The sequence below is a fragment of the Argopecten irradians genome, chromosome 15 (genome assembly GCF_041381155.1).
Source record: "Argopecten irradians isolate NY chromosome 15, Ai_NY, whole genome shotgun sequence".
Classification (NCBI taxonomy): Eukaryota; Metazoa; Mollusca; class Bivalvia; order Pectinida; family Pectinidae; genus Argopecten; species Argopecten irradians.
The window spans coordinates 21,351,778-21,375,494 of NC_091148.1; the positions used below are offsets into that span (position 1 = coordinate 21,351,778).

At 35.3% G+C, this 23,717-nt stretch overlaps 1 protein-coding gene across 3 annotated transcripts in view; it reads right to left on the reverse strand.

The window, feature by feature from the left end:
• The window catches only part of LOC138308465 (clumping factor A-like), a 50,722-nt gene that overhangs the window by 8,870 nt on the left and 18,135 nt on the right, over positions 1 to 23,717 (reverse strand). Inside the window, exon 1 of one of the 3 annotated variants that reach the window (XM_069249447.1) lies at positions 1,937 to 2,310. The exons of the other annotated variants lie outside the window; for them this stretch is intronic. Coding sequence (XP_069105548.1) covers positions 1,937 to 1,977 — 41 coding nt within the window. The 5' untranslated portion in view covers positions 1,978 to 2,310. Of the gene's footprint in view, positions 1 to 1,936; positions 2,311 to 23,717 lie in introns of those variants that run through there. 3 annotated transcript variants of the gene reach the window in all.

The window sequence follows — 23,717 nt, forward strand, 5'->3', positions numbered from 1 at the left end:
CTAGAAAAAATGTCTCTCTCTTTGAGGTTACAAATGCAATATCGGCTCCATCCACTGTCAACCATTTGTAAACAAGACAAGGAAAAGTAAGTCTGATACATTTAAATCGTGATGTTAAAACAACAATCGTTTCCAAAGTTACATTCTCCCTGCGACTTCCGGGTGTTCGTGTAGTTTGACTAGTTAAACTTAATACCAGTGCGATGTCACAGGAGAGTAAACATCAAAGATAATGTCTAAAAATCTACTGCTTATTCCTAAAGGCTTGTATACTTAAATCAATATTTATTTGAATTTCGCTTCTGTCGTGGTCATATATTCCCGATAATGATTTGAAACATCCGTCTGTCGAATGGCAAGCTATAATGATATATCTTAAGTCGCGTGTACCGGAGATATAAAGCCTTATTTAAAACAGACATTGGTTATATATTCTGGTTAAATTGTCAGACTTCGTAATGTGAAGAAAGTTCTCTTATTTAAACATAATGGCGATATATATATATTTTATATAGTATCATTGATATATATCCTTGCACGGAGAGAGACAAAATAGTAAATTACTTTTCTTTTTCTTTTTTTTTTCTTCTTTGCCTCCGAGATTAATGAGTGTTAGTCCGCCATTGAAAGTGTAGACTAGTTCCCTATAGCTTCTCTGTACATTTGTATCTGTGATATCTGTATCTACTTTCCGACAGGCTGTGCTCCATAACGTCGCATCCGATTGGCTGATTCACGTACATCGTACTACAGCGTAATAATTTTATGAAAAAGAATTTCTCATATTCTTTCTATTCCTTGAGATTGTGTGTAGTAGACATACATGTAGCACCTTTTAATGTTTTGAAGTTACAGAAAGTATAACAATATTCTCAGTAAATTGTTTTTTTTTGCGTTATATTTTAATTAAGTCAAAATATATTTAAGAACGTTTATTTTAAAAATAATATCCTAGTTCTTTGCTACAAACCTAGAGCCAATCCATAATATTTATGTATATGTAAAAGACAATATTGATCCAGATATGTGTATTCAATCAGCACTTCCTCTTTCATCTATAAAGCCAACAACAAATGGTTAACCCATTACAGTCATATAAACCTGTTACTGTGCGAACACCTTAATGTACTTCCGGTCCAGACATTTACATTTTACAGCTCTGAGATTTCGATGTACCGTTCTGCTCTCTGCTGACACTATAGGTTTGCTACGATAACAGCAGGCGAGCCAAAACATCCGTACTAAAGTACAGTACATGTTATATGTACGTATACACATCTAGTCTACATCTCCAAAAGAAGCACTGATTATCGTAGCACTGTTAACTTAGCAGTTTAATTTGTTAATACCTCGATTTATTAACCCAATAAAAGGCAATGATAACCGAGTGAACAGTTTTAATATCAATATTATCAAGCATGTATCCATATAGCTTTAATTTATAAAAGTTGTCAATTTACTGTACTAACATCTTATTTTTTTTTATTTTCATATCTTCATTTGTATGGTATATGTTCACATTTTGTAAAGATTTTTGGTTGTGAAAACAAACCTACAGTATTTACAAAACAAGTGAAATAAAACAGAAAAGTGGTGCCATGTTGTCCATATAACAAATGTCATTAAATAAAATAGGATTAAAATGTTCGATGACTGCCTACAGAAGTGACACATACATTTACATTGTATATACCGATAATTATCAGTTCAACGTGAACATTAGTGTATTATGACATACCTTAGCAGAACTTCAACAATCTTTTCCCAACTCATACTTTTCAAATGTTGCTGACGAAGATAATCCAACTCGTAAAGAAACATAGTGGCCATGGTAATTTTAGCAAAATTTTTGTGCTTCAAACTAAACGTTCCAGACTTTGGAAAACTTAATAAACATTATGAATGAAATCTTCTATATATATATATGATAACTTACCCCTCGGTTCGTAGAGTACATTGTGGCACTAATTCGGACATTTTCCTCGGTCAAATTAATTATGTATTTGAGTTACTCGTGTGCAATCAAATTCACTACTACACGGTGTCAATCTCATACTCTGTCTCAGAAATACCTTACGTCGAGAATGTCCTGTCATTTTTATACAGCTCAAGTGGTTTCAACGGGTAAGTTGTTGTTTTAACACGAGAACTCTGTTTTCTTAACTCCTCATCCTTCTTGATTGTTTTCACTTTCCCCTATGTGTAGATAATGCCTAGGAAAACATAGATATGCCAGGTGCGTTTTTCGCCATGTGGCCAAAATACCGTTAGCACCCCTTGCCGACGATTGTGAGTGAACGGTTGTTTGGTGTCGGCTCCTGTGATGTGCTAATTAAGTATTGTTCTCCCGATTTACTTATCACAACTCTAGGATTGGCGGAGGATTTGTGTGTGTACTATCTGCAGATATCTACACAGGCTTGTGTATAAAATGGGTGAGATGAAACGTGTATCTACTGTAACGATGAGCGTTTTCGGTGATTATCTACTCGTGAACTGTCATTCGGTCCCTTTGTCAGCGAAAACGGCAGGTGTGAAACAAATGGTTTTTATTTGTACAAAATGGTATATGTTAATGTCGAACTTTTGATGGGTAAGAAAAGCTACAACATGTTAATTAAAAACAATACATTCATATAAACAATGTTATTGCTTTGCCTTAAAACGCATAATATATTTTGAACAAAAATAAAAAAAATATATATATTTATAATCAAGTCACACAAAAAATGATTGGGGTTGATTGTTACCGTTGAGCAGACCTAATGTTATTAGTATAAAGGTTTTCCAATATATAACTGGTACAACAAGCGAGCCCTACACCTCTGGTTGCGAGTTCAAAACCAACCTGCAGCACTCAGTTATTAATTATAGCTACGTATACGGTAATGGCTGTAGTGCGGTGTTTTTTCTTCATATTCTATGGCTATCCACGCCTCTAATATGACATTGCCAAAAGTAAAAAAAACAAAAACAAAAACAAAAAATAAACAAAACCCGAAAAATCCAGGAATACTCTTAGAATTAGAGCAAAACTATAACACGAACTTTATCATGCACATTCATAACGTATCCAATCACATTCATTTGTCTCGCACACAGAGGGTGCTGTCTTGAACAATATGGAGACAATAGCCATTTTGTTTTGTGTCTAGAACGCCAATTTCCTATCAAATATTGCATCTGCTGAGTTTGTTTTATTCAACTGTGCTCATTTGTTTCATAGGCAGAAAATAATTTCCGACCGACAAATTCTTTCTCTCTCAGGAGCACCTTAAGCCAGACGAATATATTGATTTCAGAACAGTATCTGATAAAACATATTACCATTTATTACATTAAATTTCCCGGACAGTCGCCCAAAGCCGGAGTCATATACATACCTATAAGTGAGAGCACATATATGTATATCATAATATATGTTTAAATATTTCTACCAAATTGAAGAAATAGCAACAGAAAACGCCGTGTTTCTATTACAGATAGTAAAATATGTCTGAACGACCACCTCTTTATAACGACCACCTCTGTATAACGACCACCTCTGTATAACGACAACCTGCTTTATAAGACCACTTTGTGTTAAAAACACATTTTGACTTATATATGCAAACACTAACACATATTTCACATAGGTTTTTACTGCACATGACATCCGGGATACACATACAATACACGTTATTTATGTGCACTAACGTCGGTTACGTGTCAGTGACGTAGAACGTCATTTTTATGACAACTATAACATTTTAGTTGACTTATTCATTTTCCCAGCCAGTGGCTATATTATTAAAGGACCAGACGTCAGTGACATCGCACACCAATTAAACGTTAGAGACGTGATATATTACTGTACAGATGCAGATTTCTAGGATTTTCAACCCGGGACATCTCATTTCCGGTTATGGAAGCGAAGACGTTGGGCGTCAATGAATTTTGCTATTTGACTTCAACGGGCACATCTGGGATCATATATGGGAGGATTTATAGAGAATAACTATAAAGTACTAAAGTACACAAATATATGTATCATTCGTTTCAATAAGACTATGGCAAATCATTCACATTCACTTGGGCAAGTGTGCAAACTCCAACAAATAATCAATATACCGGAAGTCGACTACAGTACACTACCTTTATTTCATATCTCAACAAGAGACTTTGTGAAATATTCATATTTTAAAATATGTTTTCAAATTATCAAAGCACATGGAAAATCTAATCCAAAATCCGTTGGTTAAGATTTTGACTGAATCATCTCTTGAATGCATTTTTCACAGTAAATGACAGCAAATAATTTTATAAATTGTATGTAAATTGAAATATACTGATGTTTCCTCAACGACTACATTCGAAAAAGAAAAGTTCAAATCGACAAAGGCTTCAGAAAGCTTGAAACACCAACAAACCAAGTTAATGTTTTTACTTTTTATCGCAAGGCCTTACCTAGATGCCAACACTGCTATTTCTATTAATACTATCTATTCTAAAGTATGTGCATGGTCGTCGCCTCACGTGCAGTGCTTATGCACGAGAACACAGCACGTGCTAGTATTTGTTCTCTGTATCAGATTTTCCATTGAGGGTTTACAATATACACTAAATATACACTGACACTAACAAACGAGGAGGCTCATGTTTAAGCGGAGAATGTTTGTTGTATAATGTAAAGATACTACGATCAGTACTATCTGAAACGACACTCCTGATGCTTTATTTATATCTTACATACGATTGTTCCTATATTCCTAGCGAAAAAAAACCCAATGTATCTCATACCAGATTGTTTCTTACTTGTCTTAAGGATGCATGCATGCACAATTGTACCTATGCTTTCCGAGCAACCAAAAAACAACAACATATAATGTCATAAAGAATGTATCGTACCATACCATTTTTTATTTTTTATTTTAGAGTAATTCTGGCAATCTTTATGTAAACCGATATTGATAAAAGTATTTTAAATGGAACATTAGGAAATGCATGTAACCAAATAATTTACAATGGTTTCATTATTGAGTCTCGTGGCCATATGGAGTTATCTACCTTTACGAGCTAGTAACAATCTTACGTCACATTGTTTTTGAGAAATCAATGCGTTTTCTCATCCAAAATAAAAACAAATGTTTGATCAAATAAGTTTTAGCATATAACGATGTCATTAACACTGAATTATATACAGTGAACAGCGTTTCATTGTGCAAAAAGGGGAGATAACTTTTTTTTATTCGAACAGTACAAATAGATACAGATGTGTTCGTGTAATGTGTTAAAACCATATATTTAAGATGTACAGTGTATAGAGATAAATTGCGATGAATGAAGAGCACTTTACATTCGAACACGATGTATACAGACAGGTTCTTACACGTTATACCGTAAAAACTCCAATATGTTGATAAATAAAACACATCAATGTATATAGAGCGTATCCACCGATATATCAGGTATTCATGGTGTCTTTAATTCCACGATGTACATTCAGCTATCAGTCGAGATGCTGTGCGAGGATTCTGGTAATTTTATAAGAAATCAACATTAGTTTTACAACCATAAATAAACTTAATACCTATATCAGTGATAAATGTCTACATGATTTCGCCGCTGAGACACAGAAACGAGAGGAGAGATAGATTCACAGGTGTGTGCTGAATAGTATATACATGTACATATACGTCTTACAATTATACATTGTAAAGAAGGTATAAGGAACGAGCGCTGTTTGTCCTGGACATGCTTCTAAATAGAAACAAATCTTGTGTAGTTTTTCAAAATAAAAAAATACCCACGTATATCTAGGAAATTACATTTACAAATTTCAAGTTCAAATCGATAAAGATACAAAGAAAGACAGCGATAAATGAATCAGGAGATGCCAAGATTTTGGAGATTGAAAATCGCAATAGTGCCATGGTGAAACTCACTGACCTGCATCACGCGCATGATGAACGGGCATAAATATTCATGAGATACATGTAGATGTAAATGCTATTCATTATTTAAGGTAAAGTAATATATTGGTCAAGTTAGCTATATTATGGTATTAGAAAGCATACAAACAGACCAGCACAATGCTCCCAAGGTGTTATCATGCGTAATGGCACTTTGCAATTATAAGGTAATGGCAGAAAATATCGCTTACTTGGAATCAAGACACGACTTGAAAATACTTACTATGGATGACAGGAAACTAGTCAATATATACTTTGAAATAGGATTTTCCATTTATACATAGCATTGAATTCGAAACGAGCCAAAAGAATCAAAGATATTGCAATTTGGTTAAGATCTTAAAATCTCATTACCTGGTGTATAGAATTTGCAAAGTCACCAATGCATCGACTAAATAAACGATATCAATACCCTAATTCTATTTCTTAAATCAAATATTTTCACTCAAAAAATACAAAATGTATATGATTTATATATCCGCTATGTTTTTCTAACCGTTGAGTAATTAAGGTATTAGGGATGTACCTTTCAGCCTAGCCATTTAATAGCTTCGATTTCTCATCTTTTTGATTATATCCTCCCTCTCGTTTTAACCCCTCCACGTTTATAAACATCCGCAAACCTACATGTATATTTATAGATAATGATGACGGCAACACAAGTGTTAAACGCGTTTCCGGAATCGACCTCTCCAAAATTGTTACACCTGTTTCATATATTATAAAACTACAGAACACTTCCGGTGATGAGCGTATTTGTGATTCCTCGTATTTCTGTCTAGACCGACACACTAGAAGTTGAAATGATGAAGCAAATAAACATATAGCTAGTATTTTTTTCGCCAACACAAAATACAGAAAAAATATTTAAGCATTAAACTATCTTCCTATGACATCTATGGTCTATATAGATGCCACAGAAAGATAGTTTAATGCTTATGTTTAGGGTCTCTGCATTAGCATTGTTTAAGCTAGACCAGGAAAACCGTATCAACGACGATTTCATCAACAAGACGAAACAGCCATTTTGACGGCGATCAACTGACGTCACCATGTCAATATGAGTGACGTCACAATGGTCACGTTTTGAGTATCAGTTATACCGTCATGTTTTTCACTTTGCCTTGGTTAGTTTATATAGTAGAAGTGACAAGCAAATGTAAATATTTACTATGATTTGCGCTAGGAATAGAACGACGAATCGTACCTTGAACGGGGGAAAAGTGTAAAGATTAATTATCTTCAGTTGGTAAAAAAAAATCAAGAAACTATATGTATCAATTTTACAATGCTAAATTCTCCCAATGAAGAGCAGAAAATCATTGCGATACTAAGATTAAAAGTATTTTTTTACTGTGAAACCTTTTCTAAATCCGTGTTAAATCTTTAAATTGTAATTACAGGGCTGTAACATACAACATCATTTATAACCATTACTCTCCCATCGGTATAATTATCCTGAAATATTACCATTAGCAACCAAATCGTGATCGAAGAGTTTGCGGTTTTTTCCCAATCGACTAGATTTAAACTCTAAATCGATTTCCATCTTGGATTCTGCATCGATATAGATCTTAGTAATCCTTCAGCAGTGACGGAAAACAACATTCGTTAAGATTTCCTTCTATAAATCTACACTGATGAATTTGATACTATCTTAGCTATCGGATTCCCGTTAATAACCCTTCTTTATAGATTACGACCCGACTTAAACGACATCTTACACACTGAGTTAATACGGTTACGTAACAGCTAATAAATTGATCATGAACACGCTACATGCTTAAAGAAGTTATCCGCTGGTTTCATCACTTTTTGAATAGATTTTTACACGAGCGGCTTTTATTGTCCACGTAAGTCACTGACCGATGCTTTTAGGAATAATGTATTGTACTTTATTGATGCATAACACATTTGGCGTTATTGAAGCCTAACGGGGTTGCTGTACACGTAGTAATGTTAACGGTCACGATGTCCGGTATTACACGTGTAGTTCTTTCTTCACTTGTGTGTGTAGCAAGTCTGAACCTCGCCCGCGATATTTCTGAGATGCTGATTAATTCATAAAGTATACTTCTATAATTACTATATATCAATTAATATGGGACAAAGAAGTGATTTCAACAGTGTGGAAAAAATATTAATCAATAAATTTACATAGCATGTTTTTCTTAACAATTTAATTTCTGTTAATATGTATCTTTTTACCTAGAGAATCCATCTCGACAAGAAAATTACCAGAAACAAATATAACAAAGAACCAGCGAACATTTTATACATAAAACAAGGACTTACACGCTTTACAGCATGTTGGCTGGACTATCTACGTCATCATTGAGAACATCGGAAATCTCAGACAGCATGTTGGTGCCTGAGAAGTCTGGCCATCTTGTATATTATGTACTATACCTCTCCCAGACAGACATTTTACTGCTTCGGGATCGTCTGCTCATACGTCATGTTACATTGTACATCATTCACGGTAAACACCGAGAAGTAACGGACGTCTTTAGACGGCGTTGGGAACATCGATACTAATCGTTCGTGTTTTTATCTTTCATCCATCCTCCTTCCCTTCCATCTTCCACTGCAGTGTCTCGTTCCCAGTCGGTTTTCTGTGAGAAATGTCACGTCAATTCCATGTTAATTACGCCGTCTGGTGGAGGTTGTTTACCGTAGTTGTCAAACGTGAAGAATTGATGAATGTTCAAATTAAGTGTTTTGTTATAAATACGAAATAAATCTCTCGGGAATTTTAGGTACTTGCACCAATAACGTCTGGAAAACACGAGAAATACATAATGTAACTTGCAGGCAATGGCCGCAAAGTGTTACACCAACTAAAGCAAATCCACAACTTCAGATAATCGCAGGAAACAGGTAGATGCTTGTGAACATTGCTTTATATAGTATGCATATGTATTGTGCAGGCCTTTGTTTGATTTCATTGTTATCAAAACTGAACCTTTAACTGTATTATTATTTTTGTAAAACCCAGTGAGAATCAGTTCAAGATACGATGGTCGACTGCACCACGTAAAACGCTAAAGTTCTGATCTATCAGAGTTACTTCCCTTCGTTGTTTCTCTCTGTCCTGACAAAGTGAAACGAAGGGAAGTAACTCTGACAGATCAGAATGCACACAGATTTCAGTTTATTTCTCCACATATATTTGTGTCATTCATAATGTACATGTTTGTACAGTGTAACTTCCCATAACCGATCCTTCTCAAAACCGATCCCCTCTTAAATCCGACCACGGATATGATGTACGGAATTAATTCCTCTTTATTTATAGTAATTAATCCTTCACAAAACCGATCCCTCCCGATTCCGAATACCGGACCGATTTTGAGATCGTAATAGTAAAATTGAACAAAAAATACTTCTGAAAACCGGCCTTACTTGAGCGACGCACGCCAATGGCATGAAGTCCGATCAACTGAACAATCGACTCTATATCTATGCATTAGGACTGATATCAAATCTAGTTGGATGTTAAACTTTGTACTTAGTGCCGATTTACAGTGACACGAAACATTATGACTAGCACATGTGTTGTGTTTTAGAAAAATCGAGCACGCTCAAAATTACAAATAAAGTTTAAAGATACTTTTTACTACAGAAATAGAACAGTCGGAGTGGAATGTTACTAAATTACATCATCTACCCGTACGATCGACAATTTGGACCCAGCTTCCTCTAGTAATATTTGATTACCAATATCGAAATCTAAACTACTTAGAAAAATGCATCGTAGTTCCGGATCATGCTGGTTGATCGGGTTTTATATTACTCTGTGATGTACTGGCGAGGAACAAGCCTGCATTATTTAGCACCAAGGGCGAAGAGACTGAATTAGACTAAGGCCATTTAGTGCCATCGGGTTGTTCATGTTGTACATACCTCATATGGGGAAATTAAACTATAGAAACGGTTCTAAAATGTTTTCTTGATTTTTTTTCAGTATGATTTATAACGGTACACATAACTTAACTTAAAGACGCTATCATAATCAAAGTATCAAGGAACAAGTATATTGTTTGAAATGAATTCAAACAAATATATGAATGACAAAAACGCTTTAAAACAAACAATAATACATACATGAACAATCACCTGAACATTTCTATATTGTGACATTTTTAAACAAACTTTTAAATGATAATGAAATTCGCAAGCAACCGTCTGGTAGAGATGTTCCCAACCGACTAATGTGCTATCAAACAAACTGTTGAGATTATACAATTATCAACATCATTAAAAACTGAATAATTTAATACATAAAAATGCAAACCGATGATTGTAATATTTAAATCATTAGTGAGATCTAATTAGAGCAAAGGGACCGATTCTTTAATTTAATCATGCAATTAATTGTGTTTGAATTAATATGAATCTGACATGATTTCCAAATTAATCTATAATGAAAATTAAATTTATTATCCACGGTTATCAAGAACTTTCTGAAATGATACATGCACTTTTAAATTATCTCATAAAATCAATTTCCTTGATTATTTTTGTAACATAATCCAATTCCCAATCTCCAATTTCCCACATTCTCTACATTTAGAACCACACTTTGTAATTAAACACCTTGTGATAATGATCAATCTGAAATTAAACAAACATTTATTAAACGGAAATATCAAGTCTAAGAATTACATTGCCATTTCCGTATCATTATTTGATAAAATTACGGCAAGCCATATTCCATAGTTATCAATTATGAAAATTAATGAAATGCTCAATGATTATATATTTCAAACCGTCTTGGTAGAAAGAAAAAAATATTGAAATATTACAGAAACCATTTGAGCAGGAAATTGTTATATTAAGGAAATTCTCGGTGAAATAATTTAATAGAATTTTAACTTCTCATTTGCTCCATCTCCCGGAATTACATGTAATGTGTTATTTAATATTCAGGTGCCCGATATTTAACTCGAAGATATTTTTTTTGTTAAAATATGTGTGTGACGACACCTTCTTCCCGATGCACGTATAAACTAAGAGAAGATTGATTTATAATCTTAAAATTTGTTCCACCGGCGACAGAGCATGAACGCTACCCATCATTTGAACAATAACCAATTACAATCGTTTTTATATGTGTCTAACTAACACAAAAACTGCATATAAAATAATCTTTTTAGGATTGGACGCCTGCGCAATCAGTATTTAATTCCACATAGGGCATAGTGCCATGAAATTGTTTTGGGACGCAATTAATCATTTTTAATATTTTTATCTCTAAGTAAAATGAATAGCTCAAACTTTTCAATGATGGTAATGGTGAAAAGTAAATAACTTTTGTAAAATTGATCATTCATTTGCTTCTGGTTTTAATAGATAAAAATACCATTCCTTGGCGGTGGAGCATCCTTAAGTTTGGAAAAATATAACAAACATTTAAGAATATTGGCATGTACTACTCCTTACTGCATGCACAGCGTTAACCATGCATGTAATACAAGAGTTCAAGTGACTCAAGTCACAGTTCACAGGTCAAAGTGGAGGAGGTCAAGAGGTAGCGATTCCTATTTAATCGGATGCTCATTGTGGTATAATATTTTGTTAAAGTCAACTACAGTACAATGTAGGCATTTGTAATAATAGAAATTAATGAACCAATTAATGAAACGAACTCTCACGTTAAGTTGTGAATAAAAAAAACCCTCCAAATTAGATTAACGGCTGTGGCTCCTTTAGGCTGTTGCTTTCTGGTAGCCATTAATTAAAGAAATGAGAATGTCAATTAAATTCCTCTTAATTGCTCCCGTAAACAAGAGAGAAATACATTTAAACGTGACACTTGTACTTTCACTGGCGACTCGAGCATGTTTCTCGCACATCCTGGAATGACGTCATCGTCGCCGCGTGCAGACTCGAGTCTGATTCTCAATTTAATTTTTAATTAACACAGACGAGAAGGGAGATAAAATAAGCACTAGTTGATTGGTTTGACCGATGTTGTACCAGATGTGTCACGTGGATCCAGACACCAATTCCTGTCCCGTCGAGATGAAAAATTTACGTTGAATTAAAGTTTGACCTTCGGCGAGACCGGTCAGTCATCTATTTTAGATAGTGTAAAATACGGGATAGACTGTACTGTATAATTACCATACCGGAATAACTAGAACGAATTTAAAATTAAAACGAGAGAAAAATGCGCACTGGAATGAAGAATTATTAGCTTGAAGATGGAACAAAATTTACTTTGCGTGTAACAATTAAATTTAATATAGAATGTCCAGTTATTTTTGATTTGTAGCTCTTTAGACTCGTTTAACCTTAGTAATCAACATAACAACATCATGAAATTCATTAAATTGTACTGTACAATGTAGCTTGAAACGATTTACTCATATCGTACAGCCAGCTGAATTCATTTAACGTACAGGAAATTGACCGGACATAACTTTAAAGGGCCACTACCTTTCCGAAACGGCTTTTAATTTTTAAAATAGGAATGTAAAACGAGATCAATAATTTTGTAGAGTCGCAGAAGTTATTAACTATACGTTTACTAGCACACTTATCATCACCTTCAGAACTGTTTAATTAGAATAAATAAAATGTTAATTTTCATAACGCGGGTCGTTTTATGTTTCCCGCCGTCGTCCTAAATGCCGCGCGGTAGTTGACTATCACTGCGCCAGACGGCAAAACAGCGAAATGCATCTCCACTTTTATCGTACATTAGACAGGAAATCTTGCATATGTTTGGTGTTGTAACCTCATCTTAAGCCATCGATATATGTTTTCTTTTGCTATTAATGTTTTTAAGAAACCTTTAAATTTTGCTCCGGAAAGGTAGTGGCCCTTTAAGTGTAATGCATAAAATTGCAAAGCGTGTAGAAATGAAACGTACAATATAATGAAGGCCAGTAGTGACTTGGAAACGATGTTGAAGTCAAATTTCAACATCAGTTTTCACGACACTTTTAATTGTGTCCAGATAAAACATTATGATTCAAAACCGTATAGTGACAGCTCTGTCTTAAAACTACTGAAATAGAGCAGAATAATACACACAGGACACCAAAAAGCAGTTGGTTCAAATACGCGCTGTATATCGGATACTCGGACAAGAGGTTTTCCCGATATCCAATGAGATAATACCCAATGGTTTAGATAATTCCCCCCACTGGTCAAATCTTAGACAGAGCTTTCGATTTCCAATGGAACAAAATTACGAACAGGTCAGTTTCAATCATTATGACCTTGACAACTCGTTGGTAGCTGACAAAGTACATCCCAGACGAGGAGAGAACGATCACTAGAGAGCATGGGGCAGACAGGTAGTAATTAAAACAGTCCGGCCTAACATTCTGTCTTCTGACCACGTGCGCACGAGACAGACGTTTGATTCAACAGAAGAACAATGCATCAAAGAATGGACGACAAGACAGCTAGCCAAGTGTATTCCCGACGAGTTGCACCATTCCATTGAACCATCTATATAAGATGACTGCGTATCATCATATAAAGAGAATGAAGCCTTTTAGACAGCAGACGAATGTCTCCTTCAGGGGAAGCTTATACAATTCTCTGTGACTAAAGCGTCATACTAGAGACTTCTTGACTGCAGTTGAATAAAACGTTTGTCAACATTGAAGTCATGAACAGCGAACAGAGGACCAAAAATATACACATAAAGAATAACTGACCAAAAATAAACACAAGATGGCTTTTTGTTATTCTCGTGCAACGGCAATTATTACTAATTAGCAGGTTGATCTACAATGCACAGTGTTTGCATCAGTTATTCAGTGACTTCACTCTAATGTTTTTAGGAAATGTACTAACAGTCTAATGGAGAAAGGAGCCTTCGCCGAGTCTGCTTTGAAGTGGGATTGTATACACTATACATTTCATCACACCGCATGCGTTAACGATGTCAATATGCGTAGGAAACATCTGTAAATATCAATTCACGTTCACGAAAGGGAAAGGATTCGAATCTTGGAGTTCATTGCAAGAAAGAAACTCAGTGTGTTTTTAGTTGGAACCTCATCGGTTTCATGGTTTGCTCACTCACCCCTGAAATTTTATAATGAACTGAGCCAACCGTAAAATTAGAAGAGTTCAAAAGTGTTTTTAGGGTGTATTAGGTTACACATTTTCACTAGCCTTGGTATTTAAATCCTATAAGAATCAGTTGCTATGTTGACACTAAACGTTAAGTGGGAAGCCTTCTCCATTGTCTTCATTTGGCATATATGTATCTTGAAACTTTTATTGTAGTCGGTTTAAAATACGAATGTATTTAATAAAACGATGGAAAGAAAAAAAGAGAAGATCGTCAAAAATATCACAACGTATTATTTTTTTTCCATTTCATTGAAATTATGATAAAAGCAATCGAACAAAACATCCATTGAGAATTCTGTGCAGTATCATGGACGTTATTATATGTGGAGCACAACACTTTTCCTCAAACCAGGTTTTCCATTTACATTTTTGTCAGTGTTGGATAACTGCAGACTACTCAACCAATGATATTATGCGTGAACACATTTACATGTTTACAGTTTGTAGGCGAACGACTTCTCACCTCTGACAAACCTATAGGATGTTTCAACACCAGGAATAATTCCCTTTGGGATCAGACGTATTTTGTTTTGTTTGCTCTAAACGCAATATAACAAACAATCACTGTATCTGTTAAGCACGTGCGTTTACTACAAACACGCTAATGCACGTGGGGTCACGTGACGAACTAGTTGTAACGCTACTGCCCAAATTATAGCCAGGCTGCATGTTGCATACTTAGCCATTAGAACGGCTAAATCACATGCGTACACGTACATGTGTAAGTGAGGATGGGTTTCTTTAATACAATGACGTGTTATGTAGTGAAAATACATGTGCATTGTAACATGTGCGCGTGATTCAGTGTCCTAAGGATGGGTACGCATTTTTATATGACACAATATCAATTGAGAGTATCACCTGATTATACCAGAATGAACCCATGTGTCCTTTCTCTCACAACACCTCCTTCCCTTTAATACTACATATTTACTTCCGTATAAATATTTAATGAATAATTCTACTTCCGGAACTCAAGGAGTTAATAAATAATTCTACTTCCGGAAGTACTGATCTCCGTAACATCACAGGTGCTCATTTGTTAACACGTGTTTGCAGTTTTAAAGATGCACATGGTGTATTCTAGTGCAGGTTAGGGCGTGTTGTGATTCAGGAAATTAATTCAGTACATTGGGCAAATGGTTAATCTAGTATGTCGGATGCAACTAATGCTTACATAGAACGAGCAGAGAAGAGGGATGTGGTATATATTAAATTAAATTTAATGATGTATTGAACTATTTAAGATAGTTTCTATGAAATATTGTCATGTGATCCGTACAAAATGATATCTGATCCGTTCATTACCATCCACTCAAACCGCGCTCCGTACCGTAATTTACCGTCAATCCATTCCTCTAAATATCACTTATGTGTTAAAGCTTGTAAGCAATCAGGACCGGGATAACGATAATTGTTTTTGTTTACAGCGACGTGGAGTATTTTCTGTAGAAGGAGGAACGTTTGGCACAAATGCTAACACTTTCCTGATTTCCAAGCGTGACAACGACCTTGCCCCCTCGTTAAAGACCCATATTCTACCCACAATTTTGACACAAATAACCATAACCTAATAAACGAATTACCAGTCATTGCCAAGTTGTTTTTACAGCAGAAATAATATTAAATTCGAAACAGACTAAATCGCACTAGGTTCCGGACACCACGCCAAGGCCACAGATCTAACTCTATTTGTCACCACAACATTTTCCCTGCACATCGCTGCCGCGTGTCAGACGACTAGCTACTGACGAGGGATCCAGGAGCCTGATCGTTACAGATAACCAGATTTTCGTAATTATAGAGGTGGTTCTCGTTACCAGAATCAGAGAAACCCTATTTTCCTCGTCTCAAGAATAAGTCGAACTCGTTAGAAGACTTTTGAGTGTCTCCCCGCCGGAATACGATGAATTAAGAAAGCCTCGTTATAGGAATTAGATAGCCTCGTTTTCGTTATCACACAATTATGTCATTGTGCTTATGTTGTATGAGGGATGTTAGTTAATTTTGATGGATGGTACCATGACACTAATGTTTGTTTACGGTTATTTGAAATACTGTCACTGTCTGGTTTCAGAGAATCAACTATGACGACTAAACGACGCATGCGCGTACGATGTAACCACTATGTCTATCATCTGTAGTCGCATCTTTACATACATCTTACGATCCTGAATCGAAGGTAGAAATTAAGTCGCCACTTAAACACTAACTAAACTGTAGTTAATCAATTTTCGTTATTATATAAGTGTAAAATACATTGAGACAAGTTAAAATATGTTTTTTTTTTTCAAAACGTGACTACAAGCAAATTTATTAACTGATTATTTCACAGGAATCACACGCACTTATGTTATTGTCCTACGCAATCGTAAATATGTATACATATCACCACACAGCCATATTATATGATAATTACTGAAACATTCTCAAAAGATTTTTCGAAACTGGCTGCTCTTATCGATTGTCTGGAATTGTCTATAATGTTTCGACCTCACATTTATCTTATTTGAAGTTCAGTATGGAAGTTATTAGATTACTAGTCACAAACACTCCCTAACCGATTTGTTTATACTCGGTAGAGATACGGGTGGCGCTAACACATTGAACATCCAAAATACGGGCTACGTCGAAACGGACCAGTACGTATCGAATGTACATGTATGCGGCTGACGGATTTACCACATCATACGAAGTGACATTTAATTAACTGTATTTGTTGTGGCTACTACAAAGTGGCTGCCTGCTCCCGTGGGGAACATCGACAGGTCTGGTTCTTTTCATATTCATAGCAAGGACCGATAACTCTGACTAGTTCATTACAGAGTAGGAAAGAAATATTCCATTAAATTATAAAATAAGTGATTTGCACAAAATGGAACATCTTTTTTGTCCAATCTGTAAAATTTGGATAAAATGCATAATTTTAAATCTAATTCATAGACAGTTGTTCTTATCTTTATTTGAACTGTTTCTTATTTGTTGTCGAGGTGATGTTGTTTCAGCGGTAAATTTTTGTTGCGGTGACTGATGTAACTTAATTTTTCTTCTGTACCTTATCTGATATGATAATTCATGTAACGCTTGACACAATTTTATTATTGTCTCACAACACACTCGTTCACTTTCATAGAGTAATCCAATGGAAATATGAAATAGACGTACGGTACATGTTACAGAAGAGTCTGTGGCTAATCTAGTTGCATCACTATTTCCATACTGAAACAGTCGATTTAGTGGCAACCGCCAACGATTGGATCCAAACTTGAAATTACTTTATAATTTTCGCGTTTTATTAACCTTATTTTTTGAAACATTTCTTTAAAAAGTGTGTTAAAAGACAGGTTTTATCATAATATCTAAATCAATCAGAAGGAAGACTTTACGGCTTCAACACTTGACTGAGGCTTGGTATCTGTGTTTGTAGGACCTGCTAACTCGCCATATCTAGTGTAAAATTTCACTTTTCATACATTTCTCTCGATTGGAATGTTATTTTAGATATCAGACTGATAACATTATCATAGCTGTATACAGAAAAAACGGCAGTGTGAAACCATTCCTCAGAATCGCTATCGCTGTGAGATATAAAATGTAAAGAGTCTACAGAAATTGCTGAATTCTATCCGTAGTGTTGTATTTTAATATTATCGTAATCATGATAAATTTTGGCAGTTTTCTGAGACGAACACAGAGCGATGAAGCTTATTCGACTCAATATGAAATATGGAAGGAACAGACATGGTTATAGTATACAACATACTCCATTTTATAAACAATGTACACATATACACTGGAGTTTCGAGAATGAAAATATTAGAGTTGTTGTTGTTTTGTTGTCGTTTCATCATTGCTGTACCTTTTGATTTATTTTTTTATTACTTTTCTTGTTCCATATAGTAGTCTGCTGTTTTTAGTATCTTTTTTATTTTTCTGTTGTTTGCATTGTATCATTAGATTGCTATTTTCTATAACTAAAATCTCCTGATTAGTGTGTTGTCTTATTTTACAGTTTCACTTGTCATAATGAATACTGTAGAATTAATTCGTTTCCATCTATACGCATTTAGTTGTATATGAAGGGGAGATAACCCAAAGTTTAGTTGTATACACAGGGGAAATAACTCCTATCTTAGATGTTTAATTGAATACATAGGGGAGATAACTCATAGTTTATATTATATAATGTGCAGGGGAGATAATTCCCTTTCCCCCAGGTTGCATGCGTCCTTAAACTCATTTTCTACGAGATTGGCAGTGTTAGCCTTGTACACTATGGCACGTTCTACAAGACACTTCAGATCTGCTACTCGAATTTATCGCTAAAATGCAGCAGACAAGACGCAAACCGGCTTGATTGAAGAATACAGGAAAAAATGTCAAGATGGTGAAAAAACCCTTCACAAACAGACACAGATGTGAGCGATAGTAGCGCTATGCTATCTCGTGCCGAGGTTGTTGTGACGTCATATACGATTCTGGATCCAGTTATTTACACGCGCCAATGCGCATGCGTCTCATTAATGTAGAGAACACGTACAGTATGTAGTTACGATGTCGGGATAGCAGTCGATAGTGTGAAGATTGATGACAGGAGAGAAGGGCCGAAATATAAATATGTTGGGTTTTTCATATCAAGTTAGGGAACAGGTAAATGAAGGAAAAATAAAATGAACGGTCCATTTCATCATTTACGGCAGTAATGTTACAAACAAGAATTTCATTGCTCATCTTCACTGTCTTTTCTGTACCCTCTCTCATGATCAGTTTTTTTTCACTACTTTTCTATTTAGCCTGAATGTACGTTATGTATGTCGGCTTTTTCATACGTAAACAAAATTAGTACTGTTAAATCTCAAGGAGTTATCCAAATGGATTTAAGGTAAGAGTAATATGACCGTGTAAAATATGTAATTGTAACATCCTCTGAAGAAACATGTATTAATATAATATATATAAGTTTCTGATTACAGATAAGAATCTTTTCGAATAGATCAAAACTCCACTACAAGTCGTCAATTAGAGCACCATAATGGTAAGAAATCATATTTATTGAACATATGTAAGTCACTTAATATAGAAAACTCATCTGCTCAGATACATCCTATTTAAGCTCCTTAGAAAACTATAATATTCTGACATAACCTGATTTGGCCTATTTCGATCCATTTGATGACGTCATCGGACTTATAGTGATGTTGAGGAAACACGATCACAAATACTATATTAAGGGAACGATGTGCCACCATAAAAGCTCGCTAAATAAGAGTAGTGTATATATATGTACATCAAGAAACCTTTCCTTTGTTTATACACGTATATGATACACTAGCATTAAAATCCCCAACCGGGCCATACTGTCCTTTTATAAGAAAGTTCACGTCGATTTGTAATTTCCTATGTGACAATAGCTATGCTATTATTTCCCCTAAAATGTCGAATTCCTACAAATTTGAGACGAAATCTTGCTTCCCGATCTCCCCGAAGTATCCATTACTTGTGCGTTTGTCCGTAATCAATGTAATTAGCCTCGCGGTCCGGTGGCTCTGTCCTTCCGGTCATTGCTGTTACACACACGGATGTATACGTCTACATCCTACACTACCGCTAGATGTCGTATTGATCAGTACATCCGGTTGTCGCGTATCGACTGGCTATTATAAGGTGGATCCGGTTTCTGCTATCGATTTATCACTATGGTTATATTCAGTTCGTCTTAACCACTGACAAACCAGCTGAGGATTTATTGACAATTTTACATCCACGTCTTTGATCTTTCGCGCATGTCTTGTTTTGACTTCCGGTAATCGCACTTATAACAAAACGCATGAGTTTCAGCATTTTATAAAAAAATGTTAATAACATTTTCACGGTATATTAAGAGAAAAAACGAGCTTACCTATACTCCATCAACAGATAAAAGTATATATATTTAAGCAGTTTTCAGTGAGTTAAGACATACATGATATTCTAATCAGTTGCATGGATAACACATCAACATATACTTTAGAAAGGTAATGTACAAATGTGATTTATCTATTTTTATATTTTAATACACATATGAGCACATATTTGAGTATTTGATATGCGCACTTTTTTTCTAATGTTGATAACGAGTGTGTTCCTTTAAACTAAAACTAAACAGACCAGACCAATACACACCCACTTCCGTTAGACCGTCCCACACAGCTCTACAATCACACGGTAAAGTTATTTCTGCTCCAGCCAATAGCCTAGAGTATACAATAAACTACAACATTTAACATTTTTATAACGCTTTAATGTACCGTTAGCACAAACGACTGAACTTTGGTATTTTCTCTGAGAACTAATTTCTACAATGTATACTACTAAATATTGAAACATGCGGCGGTAAAACGGTTCCGGATACGCAGACAGATTAAAGAGAAAAGGGGAAAAAGCCGAAAGGTTCAAAAGTCAATTGAAACTAAATTAAAGCGAAAGGGATTGCTGCGGAAAAGTTGCAATAAATAGAGAGAGTCGTTAATCGGGCCGAACTGAGCAGTCTGTTTTAACGGGAGTAAATAATTACTTGATCAAGAACGGTACGAGTCGCTCACAATGCTGTTAGTCGGCGCGGCGAGCCCAGAGAAAAGGGGATATGTGCCTAGTAAAGCTACAGAAATTCAATAAAAAGAAAAAAAAGAAAACAGGAAAGGAAAATAAAGGTGAAATAAAATCAATCTCGTAAACATCTTTAAGGTTATAAACTGCATTTAATCACGCGAAGAACATTTTAATTGAAGAAAAATTCAAAGCTAACTGGAATCGATTAAGAATGCGAACTGGAAAAGTTTTTCTTCGAAAGTTCGGAGACTAAATCGAATAAGCAGTAGATTAGCAGGATTTTGTCGACAGATCATCAGTCTCCCGGAAGGTGTCGCGTTGTATACAATGGTCGCCATAGTCTAATGGCCAGCTCTATTTTTTTTCAGTAAGATATTGAAAAAACTAGGAGTTATTCATACTCATTAAAACCGCATTGGGATGCTTTGTATTTGATCAATTGTACTAATTAGAGCTTTATTGCTGTTTTGACAAACATATTTCAAAGCGATGCTGTATAAACCAGAAAGGAAATTAAACAGAGGATTACTTCTCTTTGACTTCTGACTAAAGGCATATTGTTATGCTATCTGTATATATCGTACAATCATTTACAACTCAATCTATAAGACTTTATATTTAACAACATACATCTAACATTCTTTAAAATTGCATATATAGTTCCTACACAATTTTCCTCGCATATGCTCTCTTTTGTAATAATTTCTTCTGTGACAGCAGTTCTAAATACTAGTACTCGAAAGCCAAACTTCAGTCATCAAACATGTCGCGTATCTATAATTATTAAGCCTCAGTAAATCAATGAATGAATAAATCAATTCATCGCTATAGGGAGGTTCCGTTGTACACAAACTTTGCTATGGGAGGTTCCGTTGTACACAAACACTGTTATAGGGAGGTTCCGTTGTACACAAACACCGCTATAGGGAGGTTCCGTTGTACACAAACACCGCTATAGGGAGGTTCCGTTGTACACAAACACCGCTATAGGGAGGTTACGTTGTACACAAACACCGCTATAGGGAGGTTCCGTTGTACACAAACACCGCTATATGGAGGTACCGTTGTACACAAACACCGCTATAGGGAGGTTCCGTTGTACACAAACACCGCTATAGGGAGGTTACGTTGTACACAAACACCGCTATAGGGAGGTTCCGTTGTACACAAACACCGCTATATGGAGGTACCGTTGTACACAAACACCGCTATATGGAGGTTCCGTTGTACACAGACACCGCTTTATGGAGGTACCGTTGTACACAAACACCGCTATAGGGAGGTTCCGTTGTACACAAACACCGCTATAGGGAGGTTCCGTGTATACAAACAATATGGCCGCTGCACGTGTAAAGCTGACACTGCTCTACTCCTTCCGACACTACCGAGCTGGCAGGTGGTATTTTCAATTTACCTACCCCTACGCTAGACGCTAATTTGATAAACAATAGCATCTGCTTCTCGTTTCTCTTCATCACAATCTAAAGTGCATATGCGTAGAGATGTGTATCAAGATTTGATATCCTCCCCCATCCTCTCCCGATACAACATCACCCCTCCTATAAATCAGTTATAACTCATCTCTTTCACCACATATGTAATTAGGTTTATTTAATATGATTTGGGTTTTACTTCTTACTAATTTCCTCTCTTAATATAAACTCCATCCCACACATGCATTAAAACACAAATTAATTCCATATCTATTAAGAATAAAAAAAACCCGAAGTAACCGTAATTACTGAATGAAAGAAGAAAGTACATAAAATGATATTATTTTCTGTTTTCCCTTGCTTATGTCTTTCTGTCTTTCTTTTTCTTTCATTTTTACATTAGTTATGGAGCTTTCAACACACATCCTATTTTTATCCATTCCGTCTTTCTGTTACAGCTTTGAAATTTATACCTATAATTCTCAAAAGGAGCAACGGTTGTGATTACTTTTATACCAGGCGAGGAAAAATGAAGTTACTAAAACAAAATCAGTAGCCACTTAGTTTTCTAAAATGACCCACTTCGATAGCAACGCTTTAAATCCAGTTCAATCGTACTATTTTGCAAACAAAACTACAATATCGATTATTCAATTTCAAGTATCGTTTAAACGAAATCCTTCACGTTTTAATGCAGAATAAACCTTTGACACTACATAGAGTGGACTATTTTCTTTGACGGATGGATAATAACACAGTGGTAATTGTTAACGCATTGTAAACATACGCGCGTGTATCCGGATTCTGACACCGATTAGCGCGTGTCAGAAAGGTTGCGTCGGTGATGTGTTCAATAAACAAATCAACAGAGAATATCGGCCTTAGATAAGCGTAGTAGTTCTAGCTGCCAACATATTGTAAGGGGATGTCACTCTGCCAAGAAATAGATAAACACTTTAACGACCTGACGACACAGGGGATTGTAATAGTGGTGGCGTTGGTATTGTTTATTAGCTAAAAAAAAACATTTGTTATAACAAAAAATTCAACTTTTAGGACTATATAGTGATCATAGTCTTGTTCAGGCCCTGTGTTAAATTATTATACTACTTCATTGCGGTTACAACATCTGCCAAAAGATGATGGGCAGTATCATATATACAATGTAGATACATGTATTATTAAATTATCTCTTATTTACTGATAACGTCACAGTGAGTGACCTGGCCCGTGCGTCATCGCGTGCGCATGCCCCTTGGCTAATATTACACACAAATAAGTTTTAATGCACGATATTTGGATGAGAAGTAATTGTTGATGATGACTAAAGTGAGTATTACGAAACATGCAAATAGGTGGAGTAATGTAGACAGTAAACTAGTAATCAAATTACGCTCAAATGGGTTGTTTTTATACGACGAATAACGTGCCAAGTACATGATATCATTGTCTTTAGTAATTCCCACGATAAACATTAATTCTTTATTACATTATTTAATAAACATTTATAGCAGAGAATAACCTTCTACATGTATGTTATCCTTAATATTGGCTCTAGAACAGTGTTTCCGACATGTGTTAGCGTGTGTTAAAAACCCAGAATGCCTAACGAACATGGACCCAACATGCATATTTCGATAAT